The 20,604-nt window shown below is 46.0% G+C and overlaps 6 protein-coding genes across 6 annotated transcripts; 3 read left to right on the plus strand and 3 right to left on the minus strand.

Moving 5' to 3' along the window:
* Nucleotides 1–1,510: 1,510 nt before the first annotated feature.
* On the minus strand, nt 1,511–2,472 carry LOC131290898 (uncharacterized). The gene is made up of 3 exons (XM_058320084.1): nt 2,288–2,472; nt 1,907–2,205; nt 1,511–1,823 (listed from the first exon to the last, which is right to left on the minus strand). The coding sequence occupies exons 1-3, from the start codon at nt 2,343–2,345 to the stop codon at nt 1,737–1,739; spliced, it is 444 nt and encodes a 147-aa protein (XP_058176067.1). The 5' UTR covers nt 2,346–2,472; the 3' UTR covers nt 1,511–1,736.
* Nucleotides 2,473–3,384: 912 nt separating this feature from the next.
* LOC131290443 (uncharacterized) lies at nt 3,385–6,982 on the plus strand. The gene is made up of 6 exons (XM_058319594.1): nt 3,385–3,532; nt 3,839–4,095; nt 4,322–4,677; nt 5,132–6,076; nt 6,422–6,577; nt 6,662–6,982. The coding sequence occupies exons 1-6, from the start codon at nt 3,385–3,387 to the stop codon at nt 6,735–6,737; spliced, it is 1,938 nt and encodes a 645-aa protein (XP_058175577.1). The 3' UTR covers nt 6,738–6,982.
* A 637-nt stretch (nt 6,983–7,619) lies between these two features.
* LOC131290862 (Golgi to ER traffic protein 4 homolog) lies at nt 7,620–9,016 on the minus strand. The gene is made up of 3 exons (XM_058320046.1): nt 8,891–9,016; nt 8,392–8,767; nt 7,620–8,313 (listed from the first exon to the last, which is right to left on the minus strand). The coding sequence occupies exons 2-3, from the start codon at nt 8,761–8,763 to the stop codon at nt 7,687–7,689; spliced, it is 999 nt and encodes a 332-aa protein (XP_058176029.1). The 5' UTR covers nt 8,764–8,767; nt 8,891–9,016; the 3' UTR covers nt 7,620–7,686.
* A 1,130-nt stretch (nt 9,017–10,146) lies between these two features.
* Nucleotides 10,147–14,626, plus strand: LOC131290595 (DNA replication ATP-dependent helicase/nuclease DNA2). The gene is made up of 9 exons (XM_058319753.1): nt 10,147–10,346; nt 10,412–10,557; nt 10,664–10,883; nt 10,949–11,864; nt 11,933–12,362; nt 12,421–12,838; nt 12,915–13,108; nt 13,614–14,244; nt 14,315–14,626. Exons 1-9 carry the CDS (start codon nt 10,266–10,268, stop codon nt 14,624–14,626), a joined length of 3,348 nt encoding a protein of 1,115 aa, XP_058175736.1. The 5' UTR covers nt 10,147–10,265.
* A 64-nt stretch (nt 14,627–14,690) lies between these two features.
* Nucleotides 14,691–15,260, minus strand: LOC131290596 (coiled-coil domain-containing protein 86). The gene is made up of 2 exons (XM_058319755.1): nt 15,058–15,260; nt 14,691–14,982 (listed from the first exon to the last, which is right to left on the minus strand). Exons 1-2 carry the CDS (start codon nt 15,258–15,260, stop codon nt 14,691–14,693), a joined length of 495 nt encoding a protein of 164 aa, XP_058175738.1.
* A 199-nt stretch (nt 15,261–15,459) lies between these two features.
* Nucleotides 15,460–16,536, plus strand: LOC131290921 (mpv17-like protein). The gene is made up of 2 exons (XM_058320109.1): nt 15,460–15,665; nt 15,735–16,536. The coding sequence occupies exons 1-2, from the start codon at nt 15,557–15,559 to the stop codon at nt 16,160–16,162; spliced, it is 537 nt and encodes a 178-aa protein (XP_058176092.1). The 5' UTR covers nt 15,460–15,556; the 3' UTR covers nt 16,163–16,536.
* The last annotated feature ends 4,068 nt before the right edge of the window (nt 16,537–20,604 follow it).

The raw sequence follows: 20,604 nt of genomic DNA on the forward strand, positions 1-20,604 counted from the left end.
GCAAAGTAGGACAGGCAAGGTCACAATCCTATCGCATTAGTTTTAAAAGGAAAACCATCGACTTGGAACTCAAACTGAAAGACAGCAGAGGAACATTTCGTAAATTGTGTTTTGTTAGAAGCGAGTCGAATCTTGTAGGTAGCATCCTCACCAGAGCTACGAGCGGCACATGTAGAGCAGACAAGACAACGCGAGCAAATATAGATCCAGGGGCTTCTTATCTTTTCCTACAAGATGCGAGATTAATGCCCTGCCGTAAAACCATCAAGTTCTTGGAGATAGCAAAGCCAAGACGAGCACGCCTGCTATCTTGTATTGCAGAAGTCTGGTAGAGGCAACCGTTAAGCAATACTGTACAACACCGGATGACGAACCGGGTTTTTCGTATTAAGATTGCTTATCAATCGATTGTTCCTCGAACCCTCAAAATGTCCACAGCTTCATTTTCAAGGTGTCATTCATATAGCGACGTATCTAAAATACATCCTAACAATCTTTTCATATTTGCATATTTGATTTTATATTTTTGGCTAAAGCTTGATTGATAAATTGCTTCCTGTAAGCGTTGTGCTATCCTTGGATTCGTGCTGTTTCTGTTTGAGAAATGCAAGCACTTTCAATATATTAAAAAGCATCGACCGAGCAAGGCCTTCTTCATGTAATCTGATTGGCCTGAGTTGCTGCCAGTCATTGCACGTGTTACTTATTGAGAAAGGAATCCATCACTGCGATATATGAATACTTCCTTGCCTGTGTTCCAAGAATACGCGAACGGTTGAATGTTAAAACTTCACATCCGGTTGATACTGTTCGTCATACTTCGCTGGCACGTTTTCGTATTACAAATGTGTATTTGAATTGATTTTATAAAAATAGATTTCTTTGAAATTCTTGTGAATGTTAGTATGACTTGTTTGTGCTAGTGTGCACTTTTTTTGTAAAAATACACCATGCTTAATTCAATACATTTACGAAGCGTCAATGGTAAACCCTAAATTATTGTTTTAAATTATAATGTATAGATCTAATCTAATATATTAAATGCAGCGAGCTACTGAAGGTCATAAGCAGTTATAAGCAAGCTAGGAAAGAACATGAGCAGGTATAAGCCAAACGAGTGCTCTCAATTTAAAATCCATTAGCTGCGTAGACGACCGCTCAGACATGCATTTGGTCTTGCATTTCCAATTACAATAACAGGGTGTGGTGTTGTTTACATTGTAGCATTTCTTATACATTAAAAGAGATGTAAAAGTCGAAAGAAGTATTCAACAATAAAGCTAGCCGCAGTGTTGAAATATATACTTCAGAAAGATTATTCCATTGGGTGGACTTGTGTCTGGTAATTTGTCCATTCAACAATAAGCCTGAGATTCGAAAAATTCCGCTACATGTCCCAACAACATTTTGTGTTTTCCCTCATAAGTTTTTTTTGTATCCTTTCGCACAACTTTCAATCAATTCAATGTCTACTAATAGAAAAAAAAGTTTGCACTCAAAAGCTATAAGATTACAATGTAATGTATATTTCAACAATGTTACATGATGTTGTCTATGATAAAATTGGACGGATTCGTAGATGACAAAATTAGGACGGCACAGAAACTGTAATTCCTAGAGATTCACTTATTCGGCTCTCGTTACATAGCTACGGCTGTGGTAGGCACACTTCTTCACGCACTTCTTCACGCAGTACTCCTTTACTGATATCAACTACTCCAAGACGCTCATACGTTTCAGCTCCATAGAATGGTGCGCGTCAGCAAACCAACTGTTGCGATAACTGCAAGAAATGCTGACATTGTTATCGAGGGTGCAGCGCTCTGAAATGGAACGAAAAGCATTAGGTCCTGATAAGTTGAGCATCGGCCAGGCTCCGTGAACCGAAAACCGGGTGTTCACGCACAATCACGTAATAGTTGCAGCGATCGCCCAAACAGCAGGCAGAGCAGGTCCAGTCTTCGTACCAAATATGTGTGCAGTACGGCATGTGTTTGGTACGAATGCGTTGACAAATCTCCTTCTTGGCGCACCGTTTCGAAACGTAGAACTGCTTCTGGGCACCGAGCGAAAAGTATGGCGTGCTGCCCCATCTAATTTCCGTCAGGCAGGCGTCCTCTCCTTGCTCGCATATTTTAACCGTGTTCAAACATTTGTCCGTATTTCCGGTCTGGTTCGAGCAAACGTAGCATTCGTGAGCGCTGCCTGCAAGGACAAGATGTGGGGCGTATGAGCGTGCAATTGCAAGCTACGCCCTTTGGGCGGGTACATTCGGTGTGGTACTTACATTCGCTGAGCAGCCCAACAAAAAGCACAATAAAAGCAATTAGTTTGGAATAATCCATCGTCGGTACACTACTTCACGCACAGATTAGGGACGGAATGTAATTTTGGGAATGTAATAACCCGCCCGTAGTAAAACACAACGGAGGCGACGGAATGTAAATAAGCGCTACAGCTTCTCTGGTTTGGTTTACTCATAAACACAAAACGATCGGTGACAGCTTGTCAGCTTGGGCACACCCAAAAGAGCCATACAAGCCATTGCAGCAAAACGTATATAGCTCGTTAGCGGGGTTTCGCTTTCAAATTGGCAGTTACTTGCGTTGTGGAATTGTAATTTAAAAAAACATTATTAAGCGTTCTCAAAATAGAGTTTTACATTGGTAAATGGTATGGTATGTAGTTATTACACAAGATACCAGCTATTTTCTGCTTGCATGGTGCGAGCTGTATAATAAAGATATCCGTTTTTTTTTCTAAAAATAGTTTGCAATTTTGTTTGCTATGATGATATTTTTGATTTTGTTTGCTATGATAATTTTGTTTAAGAAAGCTCTGTAAATTCCATAGTTGATAACATTTTAGGAAGCCAAAAACACTAGTACATAGAACTAACAAATCTGGCTTCAAAGCGTTTCGAACAAGACGATGTGAACACAAGATTATCCGCCATCTTTGTCTGGCGCCACGACAACGTTGCTAGGGCCTTTGATCAAAGGCCTTGATAGCGCGTGCTCCAGGCAACACACACCGCGTACCACACCACATTCCATCGAGTATTGTGCGACCTAGCAACTGGAACGCCTTGTATTGTGGTATTGGATAAACCCGTGTGGCCACATCGTTAAAAAAACCTGCTCGGGGCAAGCCAACGCGTCCCGCGAGCGAGCACACAGCCAAAGTGAATATATAAACCCAACCCGTTCGAACGGGGGAAGTACCGATATATGGCAGGCAAGCACAGTCACACGTATCTATTTCTATTTCTATGTACTCTCCGTATGGACGTCTCTGTCTGGCAGACGACGGGGGTGTGGCAGCATATTGCTCTGTTCTCGCTTTCGACCGTGCCCGACCGAGTCGGAGTAGGAATCGTCCTAGATGGATGAAGGTAGGAACAGTACCAAGCTCGATATCGAAGGCGTCAGACAGCAGTCCGCCGCTAACGAAGCACTCCGTGCAGAGGGTGAGCTGAAAGAAAGCTATAAGAAGATCTGCGAGCCAGACGTTAATAGAAACGGATTAGACGGTTAGTATTGGATGCATGCGCGATTTTGGATGAATATGTTCTGTTAAGTTATTAAATGCTGTAACATAGAAGATTTCCGCTACTGCAATTGTTTTTTTCGTGCGTTTGGTTGGATGGTGGGAGATAAAGAACGAGATCCAGCCTCGCACGAAACATACTACTTTCATGAACGCAAGGGAAAAACTTAACGTGGTTGCCTGACGTCAAAAGTATTTGCGTCATTACTGTGACACTATTGCGTGCGTACTACGTTTTCACCCGTTGGCTATATTTAACGTCCTGTCCGTGTCTCTATACTCCCCCAAGGTTCGAGCAAGAGTGACCACCAGCAGCAGCAGCTAGCGGCTACCAGCGAAGGCCACGGGATGCCACGCGAAAACGGAACCGGAGCGAAGGATGGCGAGGAAGAGCGGATGCTGAACGGTGGCGGTGCCGATGCCGCCATCGTACGCAGCGATGCTGAGCCCACGGAGAAGGATCGACTGGCCCAGAAAGAGGTGGAGGTGAAGTTCATCTCGTCGAAAAATGGGGACGCTCGTATTGACATGGAGCTGGAGAATCAGGTAATCTTGACCACCGAAAACGAAAACTTTGTGTATAGCGCGTAATTGCTAGTTGCGCTTTCAATTAGCGCCTTCAGTGCGAATGCAAACATTCGTGAATGGCGCCGGAACTTGGGTGGGAGATGGCTTTTTAAGGTTATAAATACCAGTGGTCGAGACGAGCCGGACCCATTGGTGCCAACGTTTGAGACAAACAGACCACTAAAACGTACTCTCCTTCCGGCAGCAAACGTTCACCGGGATGACCAAGGAGGAGCTGATGAAATACGCGAACGACCCGTTCTGGGTGCGCCTTCGCTGGCTGCTGTTCGTTTTGTTCTGGGCGCTCTGGGTGGCGATGCTGCTCGGTTCGTTCTACATCATCTACGATGCGCCCAAGTGTGCTGCCCCCGTGCCGCTTTCCTGGTGGCAGGAGGGTCCTCTGATGGAGCTGACCGGTGGCGAACGCTACGACGAGCAACTGCAGCAAGCTCAACGTTACGGTGCCAAGGGTGTGATCTACGAGCTTCCGGCGGACCAAACATACTTTGTGGACACGCCTGCCGTCCAGGAGCAGCTGAAAAAGCTGGTCGCCGATTTCGGGTAAGTGACCTGGGCTAGGGCTAACGAAACTGAAACGAGATAATTGTGTTTAGTGGCCGCTTCCGCTTTTCGGATGTCTTAATCAAGTCGACCTTGGATCTTCTACTCTATCGCCTCGTGTGGATTCGAAGAAAGTTGAATGTACATGTGCGCGTGTGTGTGAAGAATTGTGTCTCCCATGCGCACATGGGTCTTCTACATATATCTTGTAGATGATCTTATCGCTTTGGATGATGCAACACCGATGGTTGTTTCGATATTGGATAACTATTTAACAGTCCGTTAATTTATGTGTCCGTTCTATTAATTTCATTTACTTGAATATTTTGTAATATATTGAAAACCTAAGTTTAACTTAGTTCTAGATTTCGTTAAAATAGTTAAATTACAGATAAATATTACCTATGATTGAATTCAAATGAATTTACAAGTATTGATTTTGAATTGGTTCCAGGTCCAAAAACATAAAGGTGGCCGTTGACATCACGCCGAACTTTGTCACCAAGAACGATTCGCTGTTCCAAACTGCGCTGGGGCAGAAGGATGGCCCAGAGTACCGTGCCTTCGTATGGAGAGATACGAGCAAACAACCTCCAACAAGCTGGCTGTCCGTTGTCGATGACAAGAGCGCTTGGGAAACCGCCAGTAACGGGATGTACGTTCTGTCGCAGTTTGGTCCCGACCGGTACGATCTGAATTTCGAAGCACAATCCGCGCGCGACCGGCTCAAGAACACTCTCAAGCAGTTGCTTGAGCTTGGAGTGCGAGGAGTTCGGCTGAACAACGCGAAGCATCTGCTCATCAATGCCGACGGTGAAGAAGAGACAATCATGAACCCGGTCGATGTTGACAAGACAAAGACCGTGAATCAGTACGGCTTCTATACGCACCGGGAAACGACGTACCGCGACGGGCTCGGGAGCTTGTTCCACGAGCTGTCCACGTTCGTGCACGAGCAGACGGACGGCGAGGCGTTCCTCTCCGTCACCGAGTATCTCCATCGACTGGAGGTATTCACCGTCAATGGCACACTGCCGATTGATGCTCCGCTATACGGCAACATCGAGTTCGACCTGCGAGACACCGTAGCTGGCCCGAACGCTACCAGAAAGCTGCGCAAGGACATCGAAAGCGCATACCGCACGGTCAGCAACAATCAGCCGGCCAGTGACAAGTCTTGGCTCCAGCTGCGCTACAACAGCACCTCGCTGAACGCGTCGGAGTGGGCCGTGTTCCACTTTTTACTTCCTGGTGTGCCCGTCTTCCCGGTTGATGCGCTGAGCAATGTGTCGCACGAGAGCGTCGAGCTGCTGGAGAAATTCCGTACCACACCTTCCTTCCAGCATGGGCTGTTCAACGTTTACAATGACGCGAACGCCACCGCCATCGCCTACACTCGGTAAGTACCATCGTTCCATTGCCTAACTACCGCACACTCTATCGCTACTAACAAAAACACCATCATTCCACAAACACTCTATTTGTATATGCTTGCCAATTTCGCTGGTGACTGCTAATATTCATCACTCTTAGCTATATGTAAGTTTCGTCACATTACTAACCAATTGCGATTGCAAGCCTTGGGATAAAATTTACGTTCGTATATATGGTGATATTAAAACTAAATTTAATATTATGTATAAAAACGACAGAGCGAACGTAAATCGTGTTCCCTGCGATTGCATAATCACTTTCACAGCCGTGTATTGTTGCTTACTAAATTGGTACACTATTTCTACTGTAGGCTAAAGTCAGGTAATCCGGGATATTTTGTGGTACTCAACCTCGCCCAGGGTGACCAGGAAACGAAGGCCGACTTCAGTGCCATCGAAGGCATCAGCAGTGAGCTGACCGTCGTTCTGACCAGTCAGAACTACGCCGTTCCGAACGTTGGTGTCAAGTGAGTACAGCAAGCAAACAGAATTCGCGTACCACAAGACGCTTACCACTGTAAATGTGCTATCCGCTTTCTTTTCGTCCGCAGATCGAAAGTACCCGTCGATGCCGTACCGCTGTCACCAATGTCCGCACTCATTGCCACCTATGTACCAACCAAGTGAGCTGGTATTAAAAGGACACGGCTTCAGCAGCCCCCGCCTGGGCTCCAATAATGAAATACGCAACAAATAATGTGTGTACTAAATGTTACTGCCCCTTCAATTCTACTCCCATCGACCCACAAACCTGCGTCCTAAAGGTTTGCCGCTGCGCTTCGTTTGTGCATTGCGGTGGCCGCATCCCCAGAAGCACAGCATATGATGGGCGCTGTTGAGTAGAATCGCTTCAATAAAATTCTTCAAATGCATCATTTCTGTGTTTTTAAAGTTTTTTTTTTTATTTTCAATCTTTTTCTACACGAACTCAATATGGTTGTACGCGGTGGAAATCGTGTTGACGCGTCACACAATCTATGCAAAACGAAAAACCACAGCTTGGTATTGAGGATGGAGAACCATATCAGGGTTTCAGCACCATTTTATCAACAATTTCTAGCAGTAAATACCACCTTTTTTCTTACGGTCTTCGGTCGCTCTACGATTTTCTTGAAATTGGAAAAGGAAATTCTACTATCACCAATTTCCATCAACCAGAGTCCAGATAGATGACGCTTCACGCATTGCGTCCGAATAGAATTTAGTCGGATTAATTTGAGTTGGTTTATGCGTTTATTACTTGACGCCCGAAAATCAATTTTACAACGGAAACGAACATGAATAGAAAAACATAAGCATGCAGTTCATCAGAGCTATTTCACTCCATACTGGTGGGGGTTTAGATCAGGCGTCTCCAAACTTTTTTTAACGCGGGCCGCATTGGGTGGAATAACCGTAGCGTTAGACCACATTTACCCAAGGAGGAGAGGGTCTCGCGGGCCGTAGTTTGGAGATCCCTAGTTTAGATGATGGTGAGTCCCACCTCTTACCCCAACGTAGGTAAGGTTGAATGGCTGTGAATGGTGCTTCAAAAAAGCCGTGACGAAAGAACGCGAACAATGTGTTTGGAAAAATATTAATCAACCTCGCCATGCTCGCTGCTGCCCTCTTGCAAAGCGACTGGATCGTCGCCAAAGTCCGCATCGAGGTCCTGGAAGAATTGGTTCAACAAATCGCCGAACACGAAGCCGCGCGATTGCTCCTGCTGCTTGGCGCCGAAGTACTTCGCTCCGATTCGGCGCAAGTACTTGTCGTACGACGGATCGCGATCCAGCGAAGGTTTGTACAGATCACACAGCGTTCGAAAAACGACATACTTACGATCGGACTGCCCTATCGCTTCCAGCAGGAAGTAAAGAAAATTGAGCAACGGCATCGCGAACGGTGGTTCGGTGCGCGCGATCTGCGGGTGAAATTTGATGTAGGCAGCGAACATTTCGCACGCTGTCTCCGGATCCTTCAAGCAGAGCATCTGCAGGACCAGTTGGGCGATGAACAGATCCGTCTCGTTTCTGTACCCATGGAATATGCTAACTTCGATCATCACGGACACGCAGCTCAAACTGTCCTTTGAAAGTGCGAAGTGGTGCTGGGCTTGAATAAGATTGTTCTCCCTGTACACGATCTTGGCCATCAGCTTGTGCATCAGTGGGTGCCCGATGGCTGATTTTGAAATCGTTCCACTCCATTTCAATGCTTTCTCCTGGAAATGGTTTGGCAAAGTTTAATAAGCCACATTTAACGCGCAGAAGGCGCGAGATAACGTGGATACCACACTCACCACCACGGTTTCGCGTTCGACGACATTTGGTTTAATTTTTCCTATTAGCTCGGATATCCGGTTCATCCATTCTTCGTTGTCTTCTACGGCAGAACCCGCCAATTCGAGTGTTTGAATGATGAGTAGGGCCAGATCGGCGCCACTACTGTACTGCTCGTTGTCCAGCATCGTCAACGCTCCTTTGTACAGCAACTCTAGCAGCTCCTGATATTTACCTTGTGAAACGTAGCGAAAGTACAGTGTCCGATACATTTGATGTGCCTCGTAGAAGTTTTTCGATTCGATGGACGACTTCAGCTTTCCAAGCACTCGAGAAACTCCGCGGAAAGCACCCTGTCGCGCCGGGACGATATTCTCATCGTTCGACGTCATCTTTCTAAACGGGAGAGAGAAATTTTTTCCTAGAATTCCATAACGACTACAGTAACTTCGAACCACAGAATTCCACTTCCGGTTGATTGATTGTCCAACGGGAACAGTATCCCGACGCTGTGCCTACCTTAAGTTATTTTTTACGCCATGTAACGAAGAGAAACTGCAATCGCTCGAAGGTTCTGGGTGATATAGAAACACACAGTTTTCTGAACAAATGTCAAACTCGTCAGCACAACGTACGTCAACCCAACCAGCTCCGGTACTGTGAATCACCTGGTGAATAACAAATCAATAACTCTGCCATCATGGCTCTAATGGCCTTATCACACTGGTCACCAATGGTGGCTTTGCAAAGCCACCGAACTGTCAAAATTTGGTTTTGGCATCCAGTTTGACATACTGGTGCGTCTTGGTAGTGTGATAAGGCAGGCCACCTGGGAGTGGGAGTTTATATAATTCACTTTCGGTTCATGCGGTTTTCGGCAGTTTAAGATTAAAATACCGAAATTTTATAATCTTATTATGCTTATAATTGATTATTAATAAAATTAAAAAACATGAATCACTTTCAAATCAAGCTTAACATGCCAGATACACCAAACTCCACACAATGACAGCTCGGTGATACGGGCAAGCTCATTCACCAACGGACCCCCAGCCACTCCAATGTCATTCGTTTTCGATGGTCGTTTGACAATCCAGTGCTTTTTCCATGCCACCATTGGTGACCAGTGTGATAAGGCCATAATAGGGCATTAAATGTAATCAGATATTCATTGAAAAAGCTTATCATCAATGCTTTTAAATTTCATTGGGATCATCCGATATAAAATCGTCTGTCCAGGGGTCCCTATAGATGCTCTATGGGATTGAGGTTAGGACTTCGTGCTGGCCAATCCCAAAGAGTATTTGTTTTTACTCCAAAAACTATTATTCAGATGCCTTACGTGGATCGCGGCTATATATTGATGAAAATCAAATCATGCTCATTAAATGGGATCACAAAGATGTCCCCAAGTCTCATGTCCCACCTTATAGGGGCTTCTTGGATTACCACATGTAACACAAGTTCGATCTACGCTAACGTAATTTTTCGAATATACTATATCATTGCGAAATCATTGTGTTTTAATCAGCGCTTTGATATGAGCGTGTAGTTTATCTTTATTTATAACAGCCATCCTTGAATACTATCGAACATTCGAACTTAAATTACATGTTGAATGATACGTTAGTTGTGTTATGCGTTACGATGATTACATCTTGTTATCGTAATATTTGACAGATGCTTTTGGCGGGCTTCAATTATAATTAACGTAGTACGTTCAATTCTAGTTTTGTGTTAACTTAAAAACCATTTGTTATTTACGATGGCTGATGAACGAGCTAAGCGTAAACTATCGTCTCCTATAGAAAGCCCGACTAAAACTGCAACAAAACATCCTAGGCAGGGTGTATGTGAGGCCAGTGAAAATATTGACCAGGATTCCGCGCTAACCATGCCAACCGAAAACGCTGTAGACGCCGATTTGATATCTGATTTTGATGAATGGCCCGATTTCTGCGACCAGTTTGAGGAGGCGAGTAAGCAAAAGGACGTCCGTGAAACGAATATTTAACTAGTTTTGAGTGTCTTACTTTTTAGGAATGTCAGCAATACACATTAGACCTGACGAAATGGCAACGGTGCAAAGTGTTGACCGTAGAACGGTGCGCAAATCACAGTTTGCTAGTACTTTTAGAGCATAAACGATCGAAGGAAAAGGCGAAATGTTTTCTTGCTTCTCCGTGGTATGTTCACATTGCTCCAACCAATGCAATGTTGCATTGGTGTTGCAATGTACACAAACGATTTGACTAAAGACTGAGACTGAAACCGGAGTTATCTTTGCTTCAGGAACACGCTAGAACACATTACGCCGGATCTTACCGTTTCCGTGCAGGCAGTTAAGGACGAATCGAATTCCGGTCATTTTATCGTCAACAGCACCGATGGGTTTTTCGTCACCAATCCAGACCAGCTCATATCAGGAACAACAGTAGTAGGAGCGATGTTTTGCCGGCGCCGTGGGGTTCTGCAGGAAATGTTTCGTGCAATTGATGCGGATAATCAGCAGGTCAGTTTTTGTGGAAACGGTGTATTAAAGAAGCATACATCATTTTGAATTCTTCACCATCCTAGATGCACATCGGAACTTTGGCGCATGAAATTTTCCAGCAGTGCCTCACGGACGAACATTGTACTTCTCTCGAGCATGTGCGGGAAAAAGCTGAAAGTTGGCTCACATCAAGCAAAACGGTATCGACACTGTACGCCTACAAGCTAAACACCGCCGAAGCATTCGACATACTCGAACCGTACATCAATGAGATTGCAATCTTTTTGGCGAAACATGTTCACGGTAGGGAAGGACGAACCCCGTTTGCCCAAGAAGGTGGAAAACGGGAACAAAACGATACACTTACGATAGTGAGGATAAACGATATCGAAGAAAACATTTGGTGTCACCAGCTGGGGATTAAGGGTCGAATCGATGCGACCGTTTCGGTAACGAATCGCGAACCGCGCACCGATCAGACGGGTGATGCCGAGGTGATGCCGTTGGAGTTGAAAACCGGTCGCGCAAGCTATTCGTTCGAGCATTCCGGTCAGCTGGCTTTATATGAATTGATGATGAACCTCGTTGGCCACCGCGTCCAGAGTGGACTGTTGGTGTATTTGCGCGATGGAAAAGTGACCCGAATGGTGGGCAATCGCAATACCCGACGGGACCTGATTATGCTGCGTAATGAAATTGCATACTACATCGATCGATGGATGATACGCAATGAAAGCACGACAAGCAATCCCCTTGCCTTGCCGCTACTACCCGCCCTGCCAGAGCCAATCAATAACCAGCGGGCGTGCGTGAAGTGTCCTTACAATACAGTGTGCACCGTGATGGTAGCAAAAGAACCGAATCAGCCTGCGCGGCCAGAAAGTCACGGGCTTGCGTTGATCGCAAACGAAGCATCCGGTCATCTGACAAATTCGGTCATGGACTATTTTATTCTCTGGACAGGATTAATTTATTTAGAGCGAGAGGAATCGCTCAAAGGTAATGCGGAACTTTGGTAACAACTTCAACTCGGATGTCAGTAACCTGCTTTGATTTTCTTCATCTAGATTATGCCGTACGGAAAATATGGACAAAAACCCCGGAGGAACGTGTACAAAAGGGTTGGTGCATGGCAGGTTTGACACTTCTGGATCCGGTGTGCAAGGCGGACGATAGCTACTACCACCACTTTTCCATCGATTCTCCCACCGCTCCCCCGTCGCACAATGACTCCCGCCAACCGGGCGCATCAGGCGTTTTTGAAGCAGGAGAGTACGTTGTTTGCAGCACCTACGAGCGCGTCGCCGTCGCCGCTGGCCACATTATAAGCTATTCTGGCAGTGAAATTATTGCTTCGTTCGAGCGTGACCTGAGCGTCAACTATAGCGGCGAAAAGTTTCTGTTGGATCGAAGCGACCCGTACAAATCTGCTGTATTCAATTGGAGCAGCTTGGCAATGCTGCTCGCCAACTCGGACGAAGCGAATCGCTTGCGCAGGTAGATATCGAGAAATCTTAGATATGGCATAAGTATGACGGTGCTCTGGTTTTTGTAGAATCATCGTCGATCGGGAAGTGCCCACGTTTACCGAGGGCATTCTGCCGAAGCCGATGGTACCGGTAGCAAAGAAGTTACTCGAAAGGCTGAATCGTCACCAGAAGATTGCCACGCTGAAGGCGGCCTCGGCGGACAGCTACTGCCTGCTGAAGGGGTTACCCGGAACGGGCAAAACGGAGACCATTGTCGGACTGATTCGGCTGCTGGTAGCGCTTGGCCAAACCGTGCTGCTCACTAGCAACACCCACTCGGCGGTTGACAACGTTCTCAAGCGACTCGCCCAGGCCCCGGAACCGAAGTTCATCCGGCTCGGTTCCCTCGACCGCATCGATCCGGCCATACGGCCCTTTTCGGCTACGGAACTTGGCGACCAGTGCACCACACCGGAGCAACTGTCACAGCTGTACGAACAATTTGTATGTTCTAGAAAAAACCGCTCCAAGACCTTTATCAAATTCATAACAAGCGAATGCGTACGATTGAATATTGCAGAAAGTTGTCGCAGTAACTTGCCTAGGGACGTCGCATCCTTTGATGCTGCAACGAACGTTCGACTATTGCATCGTTGACGAGGCAACGCAGGTTTTCCAGAGCAGTGTCATCCGGCCGCTGCTGCGAAGTCGGCGATTCCTGTTGGTGGGCGATCCGGAGCAACTACCTCCTGTTATACGGTCCAACACTGCAAGGTAATGGCGTAAATATCTAATTTTGGCCACAAGGCAGAGGTGAATCAATTCATTCTGGGGCCCTCAATTTTCCATCGTCTTAAATGTTGTTATCCCAAAAACCCTGATTCTAAGCTTAAATGATTGCTTATTTATATCTACAATCTTTAAAGACAATTTCTAAATGAACGGTTGCTTACAGTATTTCTGGTATTTTACAAACTATTACAAAATTTCGTCTAGTTTCATTGATTGAAAATTCATAAAAGAATTCATCAGTATTTATGTTATTTAGAAGTTCTATGCTAGCTATCGATGAGGCCCTGTTAACCTCGGGCCCCCTTAGTTTGCTTATAAGCAGATCGACCTCTCCCACAAGGACAGTTGACGAACAAACCAAATGGTATTCTACTGGAAGGCAAAATGAAAGCCCATCTGACACCCATTACTTTAAGCGGTGCTTTCCTTACATTTCGAGGATGACTATTCCAGTAAACAATGAATAATTTCTTTGATTTTTGCCTAGATCTCTCGGTGCCACGGATAGCCTGTTTCATCGGTTGGACCAACCGGGTGCGTTTTGTATTCTACCAACCCAGTATCGAATGAATAGCGTACTCACAAAGCTGGCCAACGATTTCACCTATGACGGCAACCTGGTTTGCGGCAGTGACGCAGTGGCGAACTCTACATTGGCCCTTCCCGATCTCGGTACAATCCGCCATATGTTCGATGTGGAAAAGTGGGTGATAAAAACGATCTCCAATCAGCTGGCGCTGTCCGCCGTGGCCTTGGATACGGGCAACAGTTACCAGCTGCACGTAGAGCAAATGTTTGAGGAGAAAGAGGCCGGTCGAAAGACGATTTTGAACTGCAAGAACATACCGGAGGCGGCCCTTGTGGCGTATATATGCAGTGCACTGCTGCGAGCTGGTGTAATGGGATCCTCGATCGGGGTTATTGCACCGTTTCGTGCGCAAGTTGAACTGATCCAGCAGCGACTGAGGGGATTGCAGGAGAAGATCAGGCAGGCACGGCGACCACTTTCGACCACACAGCTAGCCACTTCCTCGGGGGAACACTCGCACGAGCCATTTAACGACATCTCTAGCATCGAAGTCAATACGGTGGATCAATTTCAAGGCAAAGACAAGAAGGTAGAGTGGGAAGAAGTAGTCTCGTTGATGCCCTGTGCGTGCGTACTTACAACTCGTCTATCATTTTTAGTTGATAATCTACTCCTGCACCAGAACGTTGGATCCGGACACGGCTCGAAAGTTACCCAACGAACAATCAAACGGTGAGGATGGCAACGAGATCCTGAATGATAAACGCCGGCTCACGGTCGCAATCACAAGGGCTAAGGAGAAACTGATCCTGGTCGGTGATTGGACAAGTCTGGACGCTTATCCGCCGTTCAAGAAGTTAGCCAACGTCCTTAACACCACTGCTTTCGTCACGCTTCACGACCAGAAATATGGCTTCAATTGGCAAAACGTCCTCGACACAGTGATGCTGTTTTCCGATGACAGCGCGTAGTGGGCGCGTAGTGTGCGTTATTTGTTTTGTTCATACCATTTATTGCATTAAAGCTAGTATGCTTTTACACAACCTTTACTTTGGATAGGTCACGCTTTTCTATCATCCGCAGTTGCTTCTTACGCATCCGCTTCAGTTTTGCTGGATTGTTGATAATCTGCACGATCTCCGACTTACGCTCGTTTTCCAACCTTCGCCGCGCATTTTCCTCGCGTCGTAGCCGCTTCTCCTCGTTCTCGCGCCTCCTATCCTCCTTGATTGACTGCGACAATTCCTTGATCTGTTTGATCTCCTCCCGGTACGCTAGCCGTTCTGCCGTCCTCTTGCCACGAATGGTTTTCTTCACCTTCGCAAACCTACAGGACATTGGAAAGTTCGGATAATGCTTTCAGTTTCGTTGCAATGGTGCCAATCTGCGCATCTATACGCACCTCTCCTTGGTCGTTTTCCACATTCTACCCGATTTCGGCATACCTCGAATCGGAACGTTCACGTCGTCGCTTGCAGGATCGGTTCGAGTTAACTTGCTTTGCTTTTTCTTTACCCTCTTCGATTGTGGAATCGTTGCTTCGGCATTAGGTTCGTTTTTACACGTTGTATTTTGTGGTACCTCAGTATCGTTTGAAGCGTCCATTGCGGACAGATACTGATTTTTTTAAATAAACAAAAGTAATTCGCACCGCTACCCGATTTGTTTACGTCGAGGAACCGCGTGTCGTACGATGACGGTTCGGTCTGTCATCCTGAACACGGTACAAGCGTACCTTATACCCTGCTGGTGGGTCACGTTATACCGACCAAATGTCAAAATAATTACATGGTGTTCTTATGGATATACTGTTCACGAAACATGGTGTGATTTGTTAGCAAATTAGCGGCAAGAGGAGAGAATTAGTTTTTCATAAAAACGGTCGCACAGCCTAACACAACATGGTGTCCAAGTATGTCCGTCATCCGCTGGTGCGCGGAATGGTAACGTACGCTTTCCTTTGGCCCACGGCGAACTTGGTTCAGCAAACGCTTGAGGGCAAAAGTTTCGGTGAGTCAGGCGGATGAAAGTAAAAATTGGTTGCATTTGCCAATGATAGTACGTTTTTATTATTTGCAGGCACGTTCGACTATCGCCAGTGTGCTCGGTATGCACTGTATGGCTCGCTGTACGTTGCGCCAACGATGTACGGCTGGGTGCGGATAACTACCATCATGTGGCCACAGATGAACCTGAGAACGGCGCTGTTGAAGGCGACGATCGAGCAGGCCACCTACGGACCGTTCGCCGGTGCCAGCTTTCTCTACTTCATGACGCTTCTGGAAGGCCGGTCGGCTAGCGAAGCGGCACGCGAAGTTTGTCTGAAATTTCCCCAAACCTACACTGTCGGGCTGACCGTGTGGCCGCTGGTACAAACGATCAACTTTGCCTTCGTGCCTGAGCGGAACCGGGTGCCGTTTGTTGCGGCATGCAGCTTTTTATGGACCGTTTTCCTTGCCTCCGTAAAACAGAAAGATCCATCGACAGAGGAAACGCATAACCAATAACGGTTAGCTTCCTGGCGCAAGGAAATACTTTCAATTTTATCTGTATTAGACAAATTTCACTGTACCTAACAGACCAAAGATCCGACGAATGATCTGATTGTGGTTTAAAAGTAAATTGAATTTACAGACCCACCGTAAGGGAACATTCCAGTTTTCCTATCAAATCGTGTAAATAGTTGTTGTTTGCGTACCGAGTTTAACTCGCATAGGACGAAACAAACCTAGGACAATACAAAGCATAGGAATACAGTATTTCGAAATGTGCCTTCTTTGAGCAGATTGAAATGCTTGCAAATAGTAACGAACAAATATTAAGGAACGAATTGGACTACTTGTGCAGAATGAAAACTCATAAAATGGGTTTCAGTAGGGGTGAATATAAATTGTTTAAAATAAAAGCGAGAACTCTACAATGTGTATTACACATTTTATTTGTACTCCAAGGTGTCGCGTGCGTTGTAAAATACCAACATCATAATCACCGAACGTGTCAATAATCTCAAGGTGATGTACATATCATAAATGGAGGATAAGTCACCTGTGTTGAGATACTTGAAGTTGGTGGAAGTTCTAAGAACGAGTTTCACTCAGAAAAATTGGTTTAAGTAGCGTATTTACTAGTCCGACTTCGTCGCAATTATTTTATTTTTTAAGTCAATTACATGCACACGGTATTTAGAGTCAGAAAGTTGAAATGCGAAAAATTTACGGAGCATGCAATTTGTATGAATTAGAAAATTTAAATGAAAAAATAAATGCTGTACGGCGCATGTAATAAATGTCGCTCTTAAAAAGAACGCGGATGTATTTTAAGTCCAGAATAATTGACAATTTAAAAAACAGAACTTCAAGAAAATGTAACAGCTGTTAGGCCTAGGCCAAAGAAGCTCGACAGTTGCATATTTCTCTCAGCATTCTATTGAATTTTTCAATCAAGGCCTGTGGGAGGAAATGAAAATATGAATCCATTTAAAAAGAGAAGATGAAAACGACTTCCTTTCCACCTACATCTGAACAATCTGATCATGCACTCGCAGGCATCCTCCAGGTACCCGTGGCGCCAGTAGGCGCATATGCTGATATATATCAGCTGGACAGGAGTATGCTGCAAACACCATGTCCGGACCCGCGTTAATGTGGCACGGGAAAACTGCTGAAAAGGACGTTGTCATATACAATTAAATTGAACGTACCATTTTATCTGCTAAATTCGAAAAAAACTATCGTATGTAAACTCCTGTAATTAGGCACCTTGGTATTATGTGCATCTCTATGTTAAGTACCTTGCATTAATCTTACCCATAACTATAAGTACCGTCAACTATGACAACTGTCAGAATAAACCGCGAGGCAGATTCTCTTCTGCAATCGACCTCCGACCAAAGCGGGCGTCTTTTTCGGTCTTCTCTCTTTGTGCTTGTGTCCCTGCGATTTGGTTAAACTAGTTTCAACGTAACCGTCGCTCTTCAGTTTATTCAGCTATAATTTAGCTACGGTGTTGTAACAGAAGTGGGATACCCGATAAAATGATAACAACAAGTGAAATGTTTAGTGCCGTCACCCAAGCCTAAGTGCCTGTACCCCCTCGGTAACCCTACCTGAGATATGGCAGTACCCCGGTCATGGCGAGGAGCAGGGCGTTCTTCAAGAGAAGCTCGCTTGGAAATTCGGCAATGAATCGTGACGTTGGAAGCTAATGAAGGCGCCCCGACACCTCCGCTGTCTCTTCCCGAGACCGTACAAGCCAGTTTGGAGAATTTCGTCCACAAAGAAACTTTGTGTTGTATCGTCCCAGAGAAGACGGCAAATGCCTCTGCACGGTTCGCCTACTTACCTGTAACCGCCGCATTAATCGTTAGGTCCGTCCATGTGCCCGCTCATGCTGAGTTGAAACTTTTGCTTCTTGACACTATGGAAGCTGTTTATAAAAAGTTACGTGGTGCCTGAAGAAATATGAGGCGATGATTGCCTCTTGCCCGACCTCGGTTACTACTCCTCGGACAACGGCCCCTGCTGCAAGGACACCTCCGGTCCCAACTCTAAAACCCCTCGGCCCCTCGGTTCCCAGTATGGCCACTACCAGAGTTCCTGCCCGCAACCCCTTCGACCCCGTGGAGCGTGCTTCAAGTGTCATCAGTCGGGGCATACTCATCGCGAGTGTCCCAACCGGGGCGCCACCACTGCTGCTGCCCACCCTTCGGATACTGACCACGCGGAAAATAGCGCTCTGTACGCTGAGCAAGAAACGGTATGTGTTATGATTAAGACTAATAATAAATGGTCAGGAGAAACTAAGGCCCGATCCTTACTTGACACAGGGAGTCCAGTAAGCTTTATTGCTGACTACTTGGTGCCCCCTGGCCATATCGGTGCCCCAGCCCCATCGGGATACAAAGGAATAGGAGATGATATACCAACGACCCGCGGACAGATTGAATGCCAGGTAGAGTTACGTAATAATACCGCGTTACAAAAGTTTGTTATTCTTCCCGGCAACAGTATGCCGTGGCCAATTATTGGGCGTGATTTACTTCGAAAGTTTATCATTTATCTTGTGTACCAGCGTAATCTTTCTCATTATGAGACCCAGTAATTCTCCCTATGCCTCACCCCTCGTACTGGTTAAAAAAAAAGAGTGGAGAAGTGCGTATATGCGTCGATTATCGGCCTTTAAATAAGATCACTGTCAGGGACAACTTTCCCCTTCCGTTAATTTAGACGTGCTTAGAACACCTTAGCAACAAACGTCTCTTCACTCTTTTAGATTTGAAAAGTTGATTTCAGGTTAGGGTGCATCAGGTTAGGATGCATGATGTTTCTATTAAATATCTTCGTTTGTGACACCCGACGGCCAGTACGAATACGTGAAAATGCCCTTCGGTCTTAAGAATGTCCCTTCGAAATTTCAAAGGTTCATTAACTCCATCTTACGCGAATTCATCGAGGCCGAACGATTGGTTGCCTACCTCGATGACATTATTATTGCTTCTTCTGATTTTTCTTCTCATTTGGAAACTTCGCGTTCAGTGCTAGAAAGGATAAAGCAGTTCGGTTTGGAGCTCCGTGTTAGCGAGTGTAAATTCGTTCACACCCGTCATCAATTCGAGGCTAGTGCATCAGATATACGACCAAGCAATACCCAACTGGCGGATTTTATCTTGTTAACATATTGTTATCATGTTAGTTAATTTTGTTGATGGATAACAAGACGGCTCCGCGGCAATACTTTCCAATGATGACTCAGGAGCGGGACCGGCAACTACCGAGGAGGTGTACAATTGCCGTATTTGCGAAATAGTCGCCGTGTAGGAGACATCTATGCCGGCCTCGTTGAGCGCACGCAGGAGGTCTTCCTTTCCCAACATGTCGGGAGCAATGTAGAATCGGCACACACACACGCGCACAGAAGATTTTACGAACTGTCTGGAAGCAATTGGATGGGTATCCCACTTCTGAGCTCCTAAGCCCTTGGGGTGAGGAGGGGAATTGAACTTGTGGATTTTCCGAGAGTTTGGTCCGTGCCGTGACTGTGCCGACACCTTCTATGGTTGCTTTGACACCGTCAGCCATTGTCACGAACATTTCGGTACATTTGTCTATTTGATCAAAAAACGCACGATCACTAGTCATGTGCCGCGACGCACCGCTATCAATGTACCAATTCCCTAGCTTGCCACTGTTTGCCAGCCACGACACTGGTCCTGCTACAGCACTATTCGCGCTACTTGTGGGTTGACTTTTAACACTTTTTTGTCCGTTGTTTCGGTTAAATAACCTACAATTTCGCTTAGTGTGACCCGGCTTACCACAATGAAAGCACACCATATCCTTTCTCTTGCTTCGCTCACGCACACTACTATTAATGCTTTGAACATGCAGCTCACTATCAGTTGAATCACTGCCCGTGCGCTCGCGCCTTTTTTCCCCTTCGGCCAAGAGCTTGCTCTTCACCAACTCCAATGTAAGGTTGTTGGCGGAAACCAATGCCGTTGTCAGCGGATCATACGATTCCGGCAAGGAACATAACAGCATGGCAACCTGCCATTTTTTCGGTATGGCCTCTCCCAAGTCTGCAATTTGCTGGACTAAACTTGAAAACTTATTCAAATGGTTTTCCATGTCCCCTCCTTCTGCCAATTCCAAGCGCGTAAGCCGCTTGAGCAGGTAAACCTCCGACCCCGCTTCGTGATACCTTTTCAAGGCATCCCACGCATCTTTAGCAAATTCTGCGTCACGTACAAGTCCTACTTGACTGTCGTACAAGCACAGCCTGATTGTCGCACGAGCACGCGAATCCTTTTATTTCCATACAGGCGTCACTGGTTTGGGCTCGTATAAGGCGCCAGAACTTGTCCGCACCGTAGCAACGCGCACCTGTGCATCCTTGCCGGTCTTGATCTTCACCACACGTCGTTTGAGCCAGCAGTTACGTGGCAATGTAG

Source organism: Anopheles ziemanni, chromosome X (genome assembly GCF_943734765.1).
Source record: "Anopheles ziemanni chromosome X, idAnoZiCoDA_A2_x.2, whole genome shotgun sequence".
Lineage (NCBI taxonomy): Eukaryota > Metazoa > Arthropoda > Insecta > Diptera > Culicidae > Anopheles > Anopheles ziemanni.

Bases quoted from the DNA above. Each gene is read 5' to 3' on its own strand.
- LOC131290898 (XM_058320084.1), bottom strand. From the start codon at position 2,345: ATGGATTATTCCAAACTAATTGCTTTTATTGTGCTTTTTGTTGGGCTG. The intron at 2,206-2,287 runs GTAAGTACCACA...TTGTCCTTGCAG, and splicing joins TGTTGGGCTGCTCAGCGAAT to GCAGCGCTCACGAATGCTAC. The intron at 1,824-1,906 runs GTGCGTGAACAC...GTTCCATTTCAG, and splicing joins GCTGCAACTATTACGTGATT to AGCGCTGCACCCTCGATAAC.
- LOC131290443 (XM_058319594.1), top strand. From the start codon at position 3,385: ATGGATGAAGGTAGGAACAGTACCAAGCTCGATATCGAAGGCGTCAGA. The intron at 3,533-3,838 runs GTTAGTATTGGA...TACTCCCCCAAG, and splicing joins TAATAGAAACGGATTAGACG to GTTCGAGCAAGAGTGACCAC. The intron at 6,578-6,661 runs GTGAGTACAGCA...TTTCGTCCGCAG, and splicing joins GTTCCGAACGTTGGTGTCAA to ATCGAAAGTACCCGTCGATG.
- LOC131290862 (XM_058320046.1), bottom strand. From the start codon at position 8,763: ATGACGTCGAACGATGAGAATATCGTCCCGGCGCGACAGGGTGCTTTC. The intron at 8,314-8,391 runs GTGAGTGTGGTA...AACCATTTCCAG, and splicing joins TCGAACGCGAAACCGTGGTG to GAGAAAGCATTGAAATGGAG.
- LOC131290595 (XM_058319753.1), top strand. From the start codon at position 10,266: ATGCCAACCGAAAACGCTGTAGACGCCGATTTGATATCTGATTTTGAT. The intron at 10,558-10,663 runs GTATGTTCACAT...TCTTTGCTTCAG, and splicing joins TGTTTTCTTGCTTCTCCGTG to GAACACGCTAGAACACATTA. The intron at 13,109-13,613 runs GTAATGGCGTAA...ATTTTTGCCTAG, and splicing joins ATACGGTCCAACACTGCAAG to ATCTCTCGGTGCCACGGATA.
- LOC131290596 (XM_058319755.1), bottom strand. From the start codon at position 15,260: ATGGACGCTTCAAACGATACTGAGGTACCACAAAATACAACGTGTAAA. The intron at 14,983-15,057 runs GTGCGTATAGAT...AATGTCCTGTAG, and splicing joins TGGAAAACGACCAAGGAGAG to GTTTGCGAAGGTGAAGAAAA.
- LOC131290921 (XM_058320109.1), top strand. From the start codon at position 15,557: ATGGTGTCCAAGTATGTCCGTCATCCGCTGGTGCGCGGAATGGTAACG. The intron at 15,666-15,734 runs GTGAGTCAGGCG...TATTATTTGCAG, and splicing joins GCTTGAGGGCAAAAGTTTCG to GCACGTTCGACTATCGCCAG.